Source organism: Microplitis mediator, chromosome 11, assembly GCF_029852145.1.
Source record: "Microplitis mediator isolate UGA2020A chromosome 11, iyMicMedi2.1, whole genome shotgun sequence".
Lineage (NCBI taxonomy): Eukaryota > Metazoa > Arthropoda > Insecta > Hymenoptera > Braconidae > Microplitis > Microplitis mediator.
The window spans coordinates 14,673,619-14,693,647 of NC_079979.1; the positions used below are offsets into that span (position 1 = coordinate 14,673,619).

Below are 20,029 nucleotides of genomic sequence, written 5' to 3' on the forward strand. Positions count from 1 at the left end.
TGTTTCTGGCCTCAGATTATTTTCTTAAATTATGTAGATAATTTCGTTCAATGAAAGTTCGGAACTTCAGTTACATTATTTATTTAGTTAAACTTTCAAACGAATCATTTATTAACTACTAATAAATATGTACCTGAAGATCGGAACGTTTTTCGCGCAACGAAAATGAAAAAATTGATGTACTTTTGATTGCTTAAGAGGTAGTTCCGGAGGTTGGAGGTGGCCTGCAATTTTCGGCTGACATACCAGCATCTATACGCAAAACATTTCAGAGAAATCAAGTCATCCAGTAAATTTTTTACTTTCCAATTTTTTTTTTTTTCGTTGCGCGTAAACGTTCCGACTTTCAGATACATTAATAAATCTTATTCGGCTCAAATAAATATTTCTATCAGTGTGCATGCGCTAATTTTTATCATTTGTTTTTTCATAAAAGAAACCATTTTCCAGATTTTTTTATTTAGGACCATTTTTAAAAAACAAACTTTTAGATATCCTGTTTTGTTCATCCCTTTACCGATTAAAAAAATAAAGAATTGAGTTTTGCTTCGGACTCGAAAAATAAAATAAAAACTCCTATGTAAATTTATCTTTAAATTTCAATTAAAAACTTCTAGACTATTTTTTTTTTTATACCAGAAGACCTAAGTACTGTTTTTATTTATTTTAGATATAAAATATTGTTTGATTTTAACATCAGAGCAAAAAAAAAAGAAGAAAAATCAAAATCTAATTATCTTTAAAAAGAAACACTCGTTAAAAGATTGAAAAATGTATAATTGAAAGTTATCACTGTAACTTAATTTAAAATGAAATAATTCAATCAACTACAGCGATAAAATATTGAGTCCGAGCCCGCGAATTTGATTCCCCCGGGGCTCTAAGCTATATTTACTGAGAATGTTAACTAGTTTTATATTTTTTCCTTCGTCCAACTTAAAATTCATCAATATACAAAACATGGATGAAATAATCGGTGAGATAGCCGCGGGACATATCAATAGAGCATGTGTGTAGACCAGTCATTCACTAGCCGTATCGGTGTTTGCGGCGTTAAAGTTGTACCAGAAAGTAAGAGACAGAAACAGAGACGAGGACAGAAAAAGAGCAAAAGCATAAGAGTTGCCTGTACTGGGAAGTTATAAATGTTAGTCGTAGTAGAGAGAAAAAATGAATAAACGTGCGGGGTTGGCTGGGCTTGAGGATGAAAAAGGGTGGAAGCTGAACTTGGGGCTGGGGTTGTAGTTGGGACTGGGGGCCTGGGTGGTAGAGTGAGATGATGAGGGAATGGGTTACGCCGGAAGGTATAGTAGTCCAAACAGGATTCTATCCCGTTCACAGTATATACTATAGAATGCATTGAATCGTGCCGAAATAAAAACAGTCTTTTTGAATGTTTTATATATGTACACTCGGCTCGTCTCTCAGCTACACTAGTATAGGCTCTCTGCTCTCTTCTCTTACTCTCTTTTACCATATAACACTACTACTATACTACTATATTCTGTACTCTGGTACTCTATGTACAGTGTTGTGTGTTGTATGAACACAGTCCAGCATACCAGACTACCAGCGGTAGCACGCGCCGGCGCCGCCTTTCAAGTTTAACTTTTCCACAAACGGAACCACTATCGCTGCTTCTCTAACTGTTTTTTGAGTTGCTTTTTATTATTTTTTTTTTTTTACTTTTCTAATTTCTTTTGGTTTATACGCCAGTCGGTAGTCTGCTGTTGTGTAGGTACTCTTTACTCATTTCATTTGAAGGTTTCTACATGATACAATACTTGTAAGTGATATACATATATATAACAAGCAAGAAAAAAAAACATAAACAATTTTTAAATTTACGTTTCAAAAAAAAAAAAATAAATATTTTTTTTACTTAGTTGTTTGTTAGTATCATTTTTTAGCAAGAATAAAGTCTGAAAGTTATTTTAAATAGAAAGAGGGGTCGGAGATGGAGGTTCTTAAGAATTACAAGTTGAACAAGCTCCTTATCAATGCAAACGATCCGTCTTGTCAAAGTCTGACATGACTTGGTAGTTAGTTTTAGGTGTATATAGATATAACATAAATATATAAAGAGTATATATATATGGTTCCTTCAGTTGGAGTCTGTAAAAGCACATTTGTATTACCGGTGTGCTGGTACGAATGAGTAAAAAATATTGTAGCTATTCGATATCTGGTTTTTTGTTGTTTTAACAAAAAGTTGCGCTTTTTAAAAAAGATGAATTATAGAGGTCTCATGAATCATTACAATTTATGAGTTGACGGACGACATGACTGTTCAAATATGAAAAATATCTCATGGGTCAATAAGATTTTTTATTTAGTTTTTTATTTTCGACCATGTCGAAATAATAAAATAGTAAGTTAAATATTTTCTTCTGTAAAAATTAAAAAAAATTTATTCTCTAATATTTTACAATCCAATTTGAAAATAGAGTATTACATCGAAAGATAACACGAATAACATAAAAAAAAATCTGTTAATAAAAAATTTTCAAAAAATATTTTCTTATGCTTCGAGTTACTAAAAAATATATCTATTTACAATTCAAAATGATTTGAATAAAAAAAATCTTTTTGCGATAATTTATGCCCTCTGAGAAATTTCGAATTTTAGTAATTAAAGCGTTTAATTGAGGTGCTTAGATGAGCGTTTAACATTGCATGTCAACTGTTTAGTTGAGCTTTACTGTAACTATTTACATTTCTCTGAGTGTGAGTAATGTGTATTACTTATTCCTTTACATAAACCAAGTCTTTACACTGTGAAAATTCGAAAATGAATTCAGAGTGAATATAGATTTTATTTCAATCCGAATTCACTCCATCACATGGATTTCCGGAGTTTTAAAAAAAATTACTCTACATACGGAGTAAATAGCAAGTTTTTTTTTTTTTTTTAACGGAACGATTCTAGAGTAATGCTGATTTTATTTCGCTCCACATCAACTCCGGATTTAATCCACGTTCACTATGAAAATTTTTTACAGCGTAATAATTAAATTTATTAAAAAAAATAGCATATTGTGTGACAAGAGATGAAACAAAACCATTTTAGACCAAAGCGAAGGTGGCTGACTTCACCCCCAATCTGAAATCGTGCTTCATCGTGTGTCACACACTATATTTTTTATGATTATCTGCATTGGAACTTAAAGTTTTAGTGTCAGTAGTCAGTCAGAAACGAGTTAATTTAAGATCAATGGTGTCATCAGCTATTAGCGTAAACATAAATTGTGATTTGCAATTTATGATGAAGCAGAAAAAATGAATGTTACTTGTCATTTACACTCACTTTTATAACACAACCACGAAGTAATAACTGTAACTTAAATAAATAAAATAAATAATCTGAAATTACTAATTAATAACAACTTAGAAACTGGATTTCAGCAGGCAAAAGCATTATTTGTTTCTCCCCAGAGGACGAATCAAGTTTGTTTTTGCCCGTTAACTGAAGGCATTTGCAGTTTACCCATACGCTAATATTTGTTCGCGGCATTAGGCTGAAATTGACTTGTTTCGATTACCTGTTCAGACACCAAAACTCTAAGTTTCGATGCAGGTATCATGAAACATTGTATTATTTCTTATCACCTGCATTGAAACTATTACGAATTACTATAAATGTTTTAGCCAGTTGAAACAAGCCAATTTTAGCTCAATGCAATTTAACGGATAGAAAATTATCAGTTTCATCTCCAGGGAAGAAAGTGTCTAGTTTCCGCGCGCAACAGTGGATTGTGTGACAAAAGATTAAATAAGACGATTTCAGCTTTCGTGTGATGTCAGTCAACCCGACCTTAGTCTAAAATCGTCTTTTATCTCGTACCACATGCTATACTGTACTTCTGTATTACCTATAATCCTTTTTACTATTTATGAAAAATTTATAGATTGTAAAAAAAATAGTATATTACACACCTAAGGAGGAAAGAAGGATATTTTACCCACGGGTGTAATTGGCAAACACGCGGATTGAGATGTCCTACCTTTTTCCATCACTGTAAATCGAAGTGTTTTATTGCCATTAAAATACATTGTAGTCTCTTCCTAGATACTTGCAAACGTTTAGAAAGTGGATACAATGTATTCAAATGGCAATAAAACTCTTAGGTGTTTTAAATTAAAACACTTCGATTTGCAGTGTATGGTGTGTATATAATTTTTCACCGGATCTACACCGAAAGTTTAAATTCCTGCACTGTTTAGAGGGAAAAAATTCGTTCTTTTCTATGAGAAAAAAATGATAAAAATGAACATATGCGCCATTCTTCCCACAAACAGAGGCAGAAATTTAACTTTTCAGGTACAAATCTGGTAAAAAGTTGTATACACCACGGAGGAAGGTGAATAATTATATGTGGTTTTACTAATCAAGTTGAAAGCCGAGTTTGTACCTGCGCTGTTGATAATCTCAAATTTCTTCATTTCGACTGGTTCTAGGCATGTAAACTCTAAGTTTCAAAGCAGATGATTTAGAAAAATATAGTTTGTGATACGAAATAAAACACAATTTCAGACTTCGTGCGATGGCTGCTCTCACCTTTGTTTTAGGAATTCATCCTCACCTTTGCCTGAAATCGTCTTATTTTATCCCTTTGCACACATCACATTATTTCATAAATTTAAAACTTATGAAAACAAAAAATATTGAAGGGGCTCAAAAGTATTTATATCGACTTATTTAAAATATTTATTGTAATCGCCATAAGTAATTTTGAAAAGTTAGGATTAAAAGTCAAGCCAACACGTAGCTACCATCAGGGTAACTCATAACTACAGTTTTGAAGGTTCATAAACTTCTTTTATCCTTACACCTCTTTTCCGATTGGTCATTAGTTCCCTTTCTAATAAATTTCTTATTGTACATTTCTTTTTTAAATATTTAATACCTAGAAAATTATTTACTTAAAATCCATTTACTCAAAATCATGAATACATTTTAGATAAATCAGGATAGAAGATTTATAAGTAAAAGAAGCTTACAAACTTTTAGAACTTCAGTGGAAAAAAAAAAAAAAAAAAAAAAAAAATAGTTGAACAGTAACTTCATCGAGTTAAGGGCTTATATAAATTATTTATAAATTAAATTACAAAAAAGCAATTAATTTTTATTGGCTGTCCTAAATATTTAAAAGGACTTGTAAGAATTTTTTTTTTTATTAAAAATACGGAAATATAATATGGGGGGAGAGGGGAGACCACTTCAAATTTTTGTAAAAATTTTAAATTCGAATTAATTAGTTTTCAAATTTTTTCGGAGATGTAGGGAGGGGGGGGGGGGCTGATTCAAAAAATTTTCTTTATAACTGTCATATTGATACCGAATACTTATTTGGGGATTCAAAAAATGTATAATTAGTAAAAAAAATACTGCTATTGATAATTTTTTTTCTGATAGCCCATTTCGCCCCCACTTTCTTAAAATAAAAAAAATGTATTGTAATTTTAAAATTAGACTTTATTTTAATTGAAAAACTTTTTACTAAAAATTCTATTAAAATAGGAGGTAAATAAAAGTCTCAACATAAAAAATGACTTTAATTTCAAAGCTCTTGAACTGACTGATAAAATATTAAGATATATCGAAAGAAAAGACTGTAATTTGAAAAAATAAATCCCGCCCGCTATAAGACTGTATTTATAATGATTTGTTTTGTTATATTTTTTGTTGTCACAGAACACTATCACATATTTGTCGGGGACCTGAGCCCGGAGATTGAGACGCAGACATTGAGAGAAGCCTTCGCTCCATTTGGGGAAATCTCGTAAGTTTTTGTTGGATTATTTAACACGTAATGCCAGCCATCTGTCCAAACTACTCTTCAGGAAACATTCAATGTATATAAATATATATGAAAATATATTCACGCGACTAATTAAAAATATTACCATGCAGTGAAAACTTTAGTCGTGTTAATTAATTGTTTTGTTTAGTTTTTATTTCTGTCTTTTTTTTATTTTTATTTTACGTTACGTTCAATTACCATTTTAAAGTGAACAAAAAAAAAATCTAAATAAATTATAAAAGTAGAAGTAAGTGAGTAAAAAATATAATAATAATAATAAAAAAAATGGATTAATGAAGAAGCTTATACTGGAGAATATTTCGTTTCAACCGCGTCGGGCTTCGTTATATAAAAATGGACTCAAGAAAATATGTAATGAGTGGTTGTAGAAAAAAGTAAAAACAAAAAAAAAATAATAATAATTAAAATATTTTATACTCGTGAAATAATTCGTGTTGTTGTTGTTATTATTGTTATTATTATTGCTACTGTTATTGTTGTTATACATCCTTCCCGGGACACGGAATCATTATCAAGAGAGTCTGTCTGTAAGAGAATCAATTTTAATTTAAACGGTGAGTTTATTCGTAGTCACAATGGCTACTAGTAGCTCTCAATTTAAAATTGTCCGCTCATTTTTTTATTTATTTATTAATTTTTTTTTTTTTTTCAAACTTATTTTTATTAATTTTTTTACCCGCACAAATAAATAAATTTTTTATACTTTTTTATTATATTTTATTCACATCTAATTTTTGCTTGATAGTTTTGAAATAAATTTAACAGTTGTAATTAAAATTGATTTGAATTAATAATATCACTAAACTAACAGCAATAAGTATTTTAATAATAGCATTTTTAAAATATGTTTTAATATTTTTTGACTTGTAAATTTAAATATACGAAGCCTGACCACTTACAGAATGTTTATAGATTTTTTTATATTTTTTTTTTTTTCATATCTTACGACATAGTTTTGAATTTATATTTAATCTGTACGTTTTGTAACAAAATTTAAAATAAGTAATCCGTTAATTAAATAAAGAAATATTAAATTTATATCATACGTGTAATAAAAAATACTAATAATAATAATAATAATAATAATAATAATAATAATAATAATAATAATAATAATAATAATAATAATAATAATAATAATAATAATAATAATAATAATAATTATCATAATAATAATACTAAGTAAAAATATCAGAGTAGAATAGAGTAGAAATAGAGTAGAGTAGAGTAGAATTTTACAATACGATTTAAAAAAAAATTTCTTAATTATTAAAATCGTAGTAAAAAATATGGATTTAAAAGTCACCCAAAACTCGTTAATAAAAAATATCAATCATAGTTAATTTAATTTAATAAACCAAATTCTTAACATAAAAATTTTCGTTATCAACCGTAATTTAGAAAAATTATCAGGCTTTTTATTAACTTATCAATAATAATTAACCGCCGACTTGGATATTAATTTATTTATAGGATAATATATTAGTCTGAAAATAATTGAGTATTTTATATTTAATAACATCATATATCCGCGATACGGATAGATGAATGGAAAATATAAAATTTTAAGTGATTGCTTTAAATTTCTAAACATAAAAAGTTTAATAAATTGACCTAAAACTGCATTAGTCTTGTTTAGTAGACTTTCCTGTTGGTAATAGAGTATTTTATAGGCAGATTTATTATACTATATGAACTGTAGATACAGTTTGAAGCGCACCCATAAAATTTTGTATTTAAGGTGTGTTATATGTATATATGTGTACAGATAATCGAAAGCAGTGATCCAGAAGTCTTGATTTCCGTTGTACGAACAGTAGATATATCTCTATATATATATTTATAATGCAGCTATAGTAATACTCGAGAAGGAAAAGCGTTGTCAGAATTTTAATTTTCTCAGCGCAGGATCCCTCGATGGGTTAAACCTCGCCAGCAGAATCGCCAAGGAACCAGGAAAGTATATCACTATATAGTCAGCCGAATCACCCGTGCGTCTGCATCCGCGACCGCCTCTCGACAAACTGACCTCGTAAACTTAACCCACCCATCTCATCGCCCGTCGGTAGCTTGCTCGGTTGCTCGGTCGGTCGGTCGGTCGGTTGGTTGGGTGAACGGGACCCATCCTCCTTGTCGATCCCCTGCACCTCACGGTAGCAAATAGCCCAAGAGAATTCGCTTCAACGGAGCTCTGTGACATAGTTATGACCGTCTTCAACTTGTCTATATCTATATATATGTACATTATATATCTATATAGATATAGCTTGTCACTGGAATATTCAGTTTTACTCGTTTGTCATTACCTCCGAAATTTCCGTCAACTTTAAGATGAAAAATTCAACCTTTTCTTTCCTTTACTTCCATGACCTTTTTTATTAAGCCATTCATGTTTATTTGTTTGTTTTATTACATTTTACTATTTTCCGGTAATTTAATTTTTTTTTCATTTACTCTTTGTATTATTTTACTTTTTTATTAATCATGAATCGCGATAATTAAATTTTATTTATAAATTTTAATTTAAATTTATTTGTCCGAATTAATTTAATGACTTTGGCTTATGAGTTAAACTCTGATTTTTAATTCACATGTAATTTAAATTTATATTTAATTTTAAAATAAATAAAATTGTTTAAACAAAATTTTAAATTATTATTTCATATTTTTATAAATTATTCATATTTTATCTTGTAATAATAGTAAATCAATGAAAATAATTTACTGTCAATGAATAATGAATTTAAAATTTAATTTAATTTGTTTTTACTGCATTATCAATTGAAATCATATACGATAAATTTTTAAATATTTTTAGTTAATTAATTCAATACCATTACCATTAGCTCGCTGTACATTTTACCAATGCTAATTTATTATTATTTTTATTATTATTATTGTTATAAGTATGATTATTACGTTTTTAAGTACAAACAGCCCTCGTATGCATATGTTGATTACACAAAATATCGAGCTACGAGATCTAGGATGAAAGTAGAGTGCATTGGATATTCTCTTTACCGTTGAGCCAGCAACCCATCACCGATGCTGTTTGTCTCATACCTGACAAATGAGAGTACTTGTGAACAAACGCTGGGGAAATAAAAAATATACAAAAGTAAACTGAGATATGAAAAATACAGTGATCGAGTAAAAAGTCAAAAGAATAATATTTTTTTATAAATATTATGATTTATATAAATTTATTATTTACTACTCCGTTCCTATTATTTATACATCCGTTAAAAAATTGTCATATTCATAAATAACAGAATAAAGAACATCCATAAATAATAATAAAAAAAATATAAATATGAAGTTATCCGATGTCTAATAATCTTTGGATTTTTTTCAAAACGATAAATTGTAAAAAATTGGACCGATAGTTTTCTTAATTTTCTATACGTGCATATTCTTCGTTATTTTTTTTTTATTTTTTGTGGATCTCAAACATAAAGGCGCTGAAAGTGCTTTATGAACGGTTTTTTTTCGACTATTTTACTCACACAAAAATATTTCTACACTCTTTTAATTCCATATAAATAGGTAAAATTGTATTCTAGCATATAGAGAATTTATTAATGAACAATTTGAATCTAATATTAAATTGATTTTTTATTTTATTAGTTTGAAATAAATTATTTTAACTCAAGAAACCAGTGCTGTCAATTGTTACGTATGAAACTTCGTAAACGCGATAACTCTCAATAGACACAATCAATCGGCCTAACTTTTTTTTTTATTAACTTTGTATTTTTTATCACAAGAACCCTAACGAAAATCACTATCTGAATCCTTCTAGTTTAATTGTAATTAATTAAAAACGTAAAACTAATTATTAACGAAAAATTTAGCTGCCATTTTTATTTTTACTGTTGTTATTATTTTTTTCATTTTTTCTCGCCATCAACTAATGGCAGCAGCACTAGCGTAACAGTATACCCAAGTAACACATACTTGAGCAAGATTCTGGTGTCAGTGCTTTGAGCAAAATCCCTCTCGCGCAAGATCATGTAACAAGAAATCGTCATCAAGAATTGTGTATGACTTGCTCAAGGCATTGTAAACAAGAATATTGAAGATATCTTATATATATGGTGCAGTTTAAAAGTTTCTGGCGCATTTCTTGCACCAGTAACTTACGCCAGGTACTTATGCATGGCTTGTTCAAGATCTGCTCAAGGTCAATTTTGAGCCTTGAGCAGATCTTGAGCAAGCCATCCGCAACTATTTTCAACTATAGTCTTCCTCCAGAATTGAGTTATAATCTGGCACGAATTCCTTGTGTGAGGCTTGCACTAGACTTGCTATTGAAATCTAGCCACAAGTACCTGCAGCAAGACACATAGGTAGGAAAAGATACTAATGTCTATCGAACTTGAGACCAGGCTTGCTCAAGCATGGAACAAGATTGTTAGATGGGGTAGGTTTAAAAAAAGGAGCGACTTCCAAGACAAAAAAGACGGGATATTTAAAATAAAGTGTTAATAAAAAAATATTAACCTGAAAATAAGGAATAAAGAAATCATATTGACAATTTATAAGTTAAATAAAAATTCATAATAAAAAAGACTAAAAATAAAATGAGCGGTTGACGTGTGCACTTTTAGATTCTCCAACATTTTTTTTTTGTAACTGAGTTGTTATAAAAAAAATCCGAAAATTTTTGATTATCTACTAATTTCAGGATCATTTCTTTTTATTAAAAATTATTTACATATTTTAAAGTTATTGTTGATTTTTAAACAATACCGAGTATTTAATATATAAAATACTAAAATTATATAATAAAAAATTTTTTTTAAAACCCATTTTTTGGAGTAACCCGTCATACTTCGCTCGTCTATTTATATATTTTTAAATATAACTTTTGCATGATTGTGCATAATAAATTTATTATTCACTTACTAAATTTTATAATTAATATATTTTTTACAATCTTACTCACTTTACTCACTATTTTTAAATAATTTTTTTTTTCTAACTATTGTGACTTTAAAACTTTATATATATATTTTATTATTACTATTATTATTATTATTATTATTATTATTATTTAGTTCTATTGTGAAATGTATCTTCTTCTCGTAGGTATACCGATTAGCACTTAAACTGACAATGCGAGAAAAGATATGATAAAAAAAATAAAAAATAAAAAAGTAAATGTAAAATAAAAATGACAAGGGTGAGACCTTTTGACTTCTGTAGCTTCACCATTCATACTTGGTGAATATAAAAGTCAGAGAGTATATGGGTTTAAAAGTTAGAAAGAGAAAAATAAGAAAGAGAAACTAGACTCTGAAGCTCAAGAAACTAAAGTTTAAGTTTAAAGTTGGCATATATACATTTTTATATATATATATAGAAAGAGAGAGAGAGAAAAAAGGTAGAAAAGGTAACGGGAGTTTGCTGTCCAGCTGAAATATTCAAGTTACTCGACGGCACAATGATACGTGTCTCTCTTACCTTCCGCTCTTTAGTTACTTTCTTGTACAAAGCTCGATGGCTCGCAAGCACTTGGGACTTTTAAAAGAAACGATGTGATGTCATAACAGACAGGATAAAAAGTACTCACTTGTAGTTCTCACTCATCTATCTTGTTTATATATGTCTACATATCTATCTACACATATAAAAATATTTTTATTCATCATAAAATCTGGTTTAAATTTTAAATTCAACATTTTTAAGTAGCAACATCATATAAAGTTAACTTATATAAAAGAAAGTGTTTGTATATTTATTTTTTAAATATTCCTCACTCATGTTTTTTTGTCATAATTTTATTTACTTCAACATTTGAGTGATGTATTCAAATATTGTGTTGAATATATTACGTGTTGCTATGACATGAAAACGAATAATTATATTAATATTTTTTTCTTGACAGAAATATAATAAGAGGAAAAATACTACAAGATAAGCTTTTTAGAAATAATATTTTCTTACTTTAAGAAATATATTCATAACTTTTTGTAAGAAAAATTATTTAATTAAGTTTTATAGTTTTGAATAATGGCCATTTCGCCCAAGGATTATTTATAATGTTGTTAATTTACATAAATTTTAAAAAAACTTGCAACAAAAAATAAAAATAAAAAAATATTAGCTAAAAGGGTAATGTCAACCGATTTTCAATTCAATTTAATTCACGGACAAACACTGGAAACCTAAAATAGAGTCTTTAACGTTTTTTGAAACCTTAACAGAGGGATAAAAATTTCGTATTTTCAAAAATTTTAATTTGTCTCCGAGAAAAATTGTTTTAAAATTCTCATTTACGAGTGCAACAAAGATAGTCCCGTTTATTTTTCTGACTGTGAGAAAGAGGTCCGGTGGCGTTTCTCCTTAAAGCTAAAGATAATTTTAAAAAGTTTGAGAAATTTAAAAACAAAATTCATTTAATATTTTTAAATATTATTGAAATAAAAAAATTTTAATTTAAAAAAAAAAATGTTTAAAGAAAATTTTTTAGTGCCAAGTTGATCAAAAGCAATATGTATTAAATTTAACAATATGAATACAATAACATATATGTATTTTATCGAGACTAATTGTCTCTTCAAAAATAGTATACATTTACTATTCTTATTGAATACTTTGCTGAAGGTGTTAGTAACTGTTTAAGTATTTCATTTTGAATATAGCAGTTTCGTCTCAGTGTACATACCAGTATAGCTCAATGTACACTTGCTATACTGCCGTGCTAAGCACAGAAGCGGTAACTTACTATGGTATTCCTATACAAGTTACCACTTCTGTGCTTAGCACGGCAGTATAGACTACTTATTACTAGTACGAGATATCACTAAACAGTATCTAGTTATTTAACGTACAACAGTCCATTACATGTTTGAAGATCAGTTGGTGCGATCATGAAATAGATTTTTCGGCAGAAGATAAATAATTAAATAATTTTTACGACCATAATTATAATGTATAACAAAATTTTTATAATGCCAAGTTGGTCAAAAGCAATATGTATACATAATATTAATTTTGTCTCAAGAATTCGTAGAATTGAAGGAAATAATTTTTATTTAATTCAAGTTAAGCTATTCTTTTGTTCACTCATAATATAATATCAAATTCATATAATAACAAAAACAAATTTGATGCTCTTTTCTCAAGAAATCGATAATTAATAATAATAAAATAAATATTTTGAACGGATTTCTTGAACCAAGAAATTCTTGTTTGGAAAATAGTAATTTTTTTTCTCAGTGTATATTAAATTCAACAATATGAATAGAATAACATGTGTGTATTCTATCTTCTATTAATTTATATTGTTGAATTTAATACATATTGCTTTTGACCAACTTGACATTAAAAAAATTTTGTTATACATTATAATTATGGCCGTGAAAATCATTTAAAGAAAATAATGTCAAAAAAAAATTTTTATAAAATTAAAAATAAAATTCTTTCGATATATATTTTTGAATAGCACTAAAATTTAAATAATAAATGTATATTTATTTTTGAAAATCTGGTATTTAATCTGTTTGGATTACGGAAAATATATTTCAATGATAATTCACTATCCTTATCATTATTATTATTATTATTTACGTCAAAGTATATTTAATATTGAATTGTTGAATTCATATCTGTATATATATATATATATATGTGACCATAAACATACATTTATAAAGCACACATGTACCCAGGCTATTAGTTAGACTAGCCAGAGTAGAAAGCGGTTTACGAAGCTCGCCGAACATGCACACAATAGCAATCGAGCGTAGGAAACAAGCGAAAACACATTTGTGGATTTTCAGTAGGTCCATTCAGGTCCTGGGACACACGGAAACACTCGAATGTTGGAAAATGAACGGTCTGCGGTTCTGCCAGCAGTACTCAACGATCTGATAGCTATCGAGTGCACCTCCGATTGCCGATCCTAATTCCCTGGCCTATTCCGAACACGTGGATTTAACTTTCAGTTCTACCTTTTTTTCCGTTGCAATTTTTTTTTCTTTTTTTAACTTTTTCTCTGTCCATCGATGACCGCGATAGGTGATCAAAAAGTTCAACTAATTGTTCAAGTATCCGACAATTTCCGAAACTGACGTTTTAATTAAAACCAACACTTGTTAAAAAAATTATACTGATAATTGATCGTACATTTTTATAGCTTTTAAACTAAAAATAAAATTTTAATTTTATTTTTAAACAAAAAATTAATAAATTGGCAGCTGTCAATTATTTAATGAAGAAATTTAAAATTTAATTTTGCTGTGATAATGAAATATTAAATTCACTAGTTTAATACAAAAGATCAGAATTAAACAATCCATAACAATTTATGATAACCAGTATTTGAGATATTAATATTGCTGTTACAATCAATTTGATTTATAACCGGAATTCAGTATTAATCCGAACAGAAATTGGATATTATGTAGAATCGATTGGTGAGTTATTTTATAATTTTTTAAGTCATAACCGTGACGTTACGTACGTGTGCATCATACATAGAGTACACATAAACGCGCATGTTTCATTAACGATACGAGATGTGTTTGTTTCTCGTTCTCTCAATCCCATTCTCTCTTGATCTACCGTTTCTATATTTTACTTTCTCTCTCATGTCCCAATGTCCTGTTCTCTCTTTAATCAAAAATTAATTTAGTGGAAATGCGCGTGCGTAGTACATGTGGCCCCCAAGGCGTAATCCACAGTGTGCGGTCATTTTAAATCGGTGGAAGGCGGTCAGCGAAATGACCAAAAGGAAAATCTATAACACGTATACACAAACACACACACACACACACACATAAACTGTGACGACTAACATAAAGTTTAATATTGAAAATTTAATATTACACAGTTGAAAAATTATTGTTACACTTGATTTATTTTAAATATGCTGTAATTTCAAATATTTAACGACTCAGTTTTACTCCAGGCGGTAAATTTGAAATCTATATAGATATATATGTTTGTATTATAAAAATTAATTTAAATTAAACAGTTTTATTAATCAAAGACATTTAAATTATGATAACCTCGTTAATTTTTATTGCAAATGTATGTATGTTCTAATTGAGATTTTTTTTAAATTTTAAAATAGCTACGGCTTCATGATAAAGTTGGTACATAATAAAGTTTGATAGCTCAATAAAAAGTTACAATTCATATCTGTAGTTCATTTGAAAATTATTACTTCATTAAAGAGCTCGGAATAAATGGAATTTAATTACATTCCATACATATATTTTGATATGTTCATCAATGAATTTAAAATTTTTAACTTCCCGCTGAGAGAATCGACGATTTTCAAAAAATTCGAGAAGTTATTGGTTTCACCCCGATTTTCAAAAATCGGGTTTTCATCATATGTCGACGTTTGAAGGTGCTAGGATGCTACACATCTGACATTTTTAGAGCGATGTATGTATGTGTGTGTGTGGATGTAAACCTCTCATATCTTTTTGATGAATGAACCGATTTAGATGGTTCTTGCGACATTCGAAAGATATTTTCTGAACTTAGATTTTCAAAAATTTTTGAATCATTTCGTCAAATAGAATCTGAAATATTTAAGAAATAGGTTTTTTTTTTTCGTTTTTTTTTTTGATATTTTGAAAACTGTTAGATCGATCAATTCCAAAATCTCATCAGCTCTAGAACTCGATAAAAGCATTCGATTGCTGCCAAGAACGTCCCAATCAGATAATCCGTTCGAGAGATATCGTCGACGGAATAATAAATGTTAAATCAATATCTGCTTTTTTCATTGAATAACATCATAATTACTGAACAAAATTACTCAAAACTAATATGTTATTCATTATATAAGTCATTGAAAGTGACTACCCAAAAATCGTCATGTTCGCTCGTATCACGATATACTTACACGATATAGATACAACGTATCACGTAAATACTTATTTTTGAGCTAACTATTGAACATAATTGTGAACAAATATAAAAAACGCTCATTCATTAATTATTTTGGACTCTAAATTTTTAAACTTTAACATAAAACGTAACCCCTTTGAGCTTGAAAAGCTCATAAAGAAGGGAAACAATGGTATTTCGAGCTCGAAGAGCTCGAAAATGTATTTATACTTATGTTTTCGAGTTCTTAAAGCTCGAAAACAGCGGGAAGTTCGGGGGCTGGCCTGCAGGGCCAACCGATGCCCAGATTTTTTTGTTTAAAAAACATTTAAATTTTTCTTTATGAGTACAACGAAGGTGAACAAATTGACGAAAAAAAATATAATTTTTGAAAGTCAGTATTAACTTTTATTTTATTTATTAATCAATTAATGTATGAAAATTATTAAAATAATTTTAATAAATGTCACAGTCAACTCGATTTTATTTTTCAAGATTATAAATAATTTTATTTTATTTATGTCATCTGTCAAACTTTTAAAAATATATTTACAATTTAATATATAAAATATTGACCGAAAAAATTTATCGTGTCTGGCTCATAACTGATTCTATGGTATGTCAATAAGTTGGACATTACTGTCATTATTTATAATACTTTACATAGGGTAGAGAGGATAAAATGGGCCTACTTTTTTTTGTAACAGTAAAAAAAAATCAACACTTTCGTCAGTAGACAATATGGGATATACTCAGCAAGAAATTAAAAAAACTTTTTTAAAAATAATTTTACTAATTTTTTGCTTTAATAATTTAACTTGAATTTTTAAAAAATAATCTACTCAACATTTTGTTTAATTATTCTTCATAAATAAAATCAACTTTCATAAAACAAATAATTATTTTCATGTTTGATCAATTTAATAAAGAATAATATTAAAAATCAAATCACGATTTACAGTAATCGCACGGTTATTTGTCAATAATTCCATTTTCAACCCTTGCACATAAATTGTGGGATCAAGGAAAGGGAGGAATAAGACACCAAATTTTTAGTGGATGTCGGGGGCAGAATGAAATACAATTTTTGAAACATTATCATGAGAAAAAATTTTTTTTAGTTAGTACAGTCGGACCTCGTTATAAGACTAGTTCGGGGTTGTAGGGGAAAAAATTCTTAGAAATGAGGTTCCCCCAACTATTGTGCCTAACAGTGTTTGCGTCCAAGCTTCGCTATAAGACTATCGTCGTTTTGCGTTTTATGTATCTATTCGGTTCAACTCTGCTCTATTATACAGTGAATCTATTTTATGTATAATTATAAATAAACAGAATTTTATGTAACGATATGTATGTAGATTTTATCTCGATTTTAGTCGAACTGTTCGTTAGTCTTATAGCGAGGTTTCGGCGCAAAATTTTCATTGAGTTGTTGGTGGAGGAAGCGTTCCGAGCGAATTTTAACAAATTAAGGGGAAGAGTCTTATAACGAGGTGCGATTGTAGTAGTGTCTCATTTTGTTCTACATTTCTCTTTATAAATATGAAACAAATATACATCGAAGCTTATTTCGTCAGTTTTTAAGAGAGGACCTATTTTGCCCCACACTTAAAATTTTTAACTTCTTATGGCTGGGTCATATTTGAGGACCAAAAAGAAAGTAAGACCAGTGAAAAAAACTCGCCTGGTTGACTTTTTTCTCTCAAAGGGTCGACTTTATCTCTCCCTCCATTATATATATATAATTTAATAAAATATAATCGGAACAAAAATAATGGATTTCGTTTAATTTTGTAGAAGTATTAAAAAAGGTTCAATTTTTTTTGTTCATATATGGTAACTTACACGGAGAGAAAAATATCGCCAGATTAAGTATACGCATCGCTATTCTGACTATACGCTGTATAGTCATCTTACTTAACGATACGCCGTATAGCCAAATTCAGCTATACAGAGTATCCTCACAGTGGATCGTCGAAATGACGATCCGTATCCTTATTTTAGGCATTTTATAAATCGCTGACATGACTATTGCGCAAACTCTGTATTTAGGCATCCGGCAACCGAGAACGATGATACGTATAGCCAATTTAGCTATACGGATCCTCACGCTGGCGATACAGATACCTATATCAACGAAACTACATATCGTTACAAAGGCTATTCGTCGTATTGTTAAATTTAATAAACGAATACTTAACCTAACCCAAACATGTATCTTTATTTTAACGATACTATAGATTATTAAATTAATATGAAAATATTCCTAAATTAGGTATACGAATCGTTATTCTGACGATACGCCAATTGAGGATACATTGGATAGTCATTCTGGCGATATTTTTCTCTATGTCTATAGACATAAATTTTTATTTATTTATCCAAATTCGTGTTTAAGAAAATAAGTAATATATATTTTGAGACATAAAGTATTTTGATTAAATATAACCAGAAAATTATTTGGCAATATTTGAAATTTTAATTCTTATTTTATGTGATTATGTATAGTAATATTGATATATTTATTTTAAGTAACAAGTAATAAAAGTAAAATAAATTATTCAAATTATCATAAATAGATTATTTTCCTGAGTGCTCATTTTGTCCCAGCCAATTTTATAATTAATAAACTAAATGACACACTTTCGAATATTAAATAATAATTAATTCGTTAATTAAAAAATATATAATCAATAAATAAATATGCGTTTTCAGATTAAGAATATCAAATAATGTATGGAAATTTATTATTAAAGATTTTAAATATTTATTCATTGGTCCAATTATTATAAAAATAAAATATGTCATTTCATAGAAAAAACAAACAATGATAATAATTTAAATAGATTATCGTTAAAATATTTATCAAATTACAGTAAAAAAAAAATTGATAATGAAAAAAAAAAAAAAATAATAATAATAATAAAAAAATACTGTCGAAATGTCGTTTGTAGTTGAGCATCGTACAAACCATGCAAATATAAACGGACACAAGAGAATTAATTGGTCGCATTTCGCGGGTAATCGAATTTCACCAGGCACGTGAATATTGCGACTGAGAGCGAACACACATCGGGCAAATCGTTATTGCACGCATTTCTCTCATAACAAGGATTATCCTGATGGAAAATGTTTTCGCACTTTTACGCGAATACGAGAGGCTATTAAACACACGTTCTCTCTCTTTCTCTCTTTATATGGTTATCTCATTCTCTTACTCTCTTCCCCACATCCTCTTAATTTCTCTTTTACTCACGGCTCGATAGCATTACTAATCTTTTCGACTAGTATATTTTGTATATAAAGTGGATATATATTATAGATAAATGGCTCTGAAAATTACGCATTGAAATCAATGAAAGCAATTTAAGAATTTACACCTCTATCATGGATTTAACTCTGCTATTCATTATTGTCTATTTAATTCTAAGCTGGATTACAAATTACAATCGACTAAACTATCTTATAAATTACCTCGAAAAATATATTCCAACAATTAAAACAAAAACTAATTTTTATCGCTTGACCTTTCTTTTTATCTCAATTTTTATTTTTTGCCCAGACTGAAATTTAAATAAAATTTTATTTTAGTTCTATACTTTTTGTTATTAAATAAAACATAAATTTTATCGAAAAAAATTTTCTCTGATAAAAAAAATCAATATTAAGTAATAATTATAAAAATTTTGACATGTCAAAATCCGTCCATTTGATTGCAATCAAATCAAATTATTTTTTCCTTTAATTTTTATAACTTTTAATTGACATAAATATTTATATAAAGTGCACGACATTAAATTTAAATATTTACGACATTAATTTTAAAATTTGCTATTTTTTTTTTTTTTTTTTTTTTTTTTTTAATAAAAAAAATTTTACTTGGACAGAAAATTCTTATCTGTTCAAACTATAATAATAGTAGATCTTAAAAATTATTTTAAAAAATTTATTTCAATTGATGTAATAAAAAAAAAAAAAAATATCGATGAAAGTTTCCAAACGACAAAATCGATAATTTTAAGAAATTCTGAATCTATATTATTAAGAGAATAAGGAAAATTTTATTCCCGCCATATCTATATGATAGAATTAGTTAATGTTATTGAAATTGGTATCATTAGATAGGTCTTGACTTGAAATTGTGCCTTTTCATAGTTCAAACTCTTTTTAATTGCCAAGTATTGAGATATAGTATATTACACTACAAGGAAGCCGAGGGCATCAGACGCGCAGTTCAGGGCTCTCCAACTTTCTGTTCGTGTAGTGTATACTATTTTTCTTTATGCCCGGACGAAAGTACGTTGAAAAATCAAAGATGTTTTAGCAGGTATTGATGCCTGCCCCGACATTTG

General features: G+C 28.3%; 1 protein-coding gene and 1 long non-coding RNA gene across 6 annotated transcripts in view; one reads left to right on the forward strand and one right to left on the reverse strand.

Moving 5' to 3' along the window:
- The window catches only part of LOC130678028 (nucleolysin TIAR), a 206,770-nt gene that overhangs the window by 157,262 nt on the left and 29,479 nt on the right, over positions 1 to 20,029 (forward strand). For all 5 annotated transcript variants that reach the window (XM_057485006.1, XM_057485007.1, XM_057485008.1 and 2 more), the window contains one exon: positions 5,696 to 5,783. In XM_057485006.1, coding sequence (XP_057340989.1) covers positions 5,696 to 5,783 — 88 coding nt within the window. The remainder of the gene's footprint in view (positions 1 to 5,695; positions 5,784 to 20,029) is intronic.
- The window catches only part of LOC130678040 (uncharacterized), a 181,556-nt gene that overhangs the window by 124,934 nt on the left and 36,593 nt on the right, over positions 1 to 20,029 (reverse strand). The gene's annotated exons all lie outside the window — the stretch shown is intronic.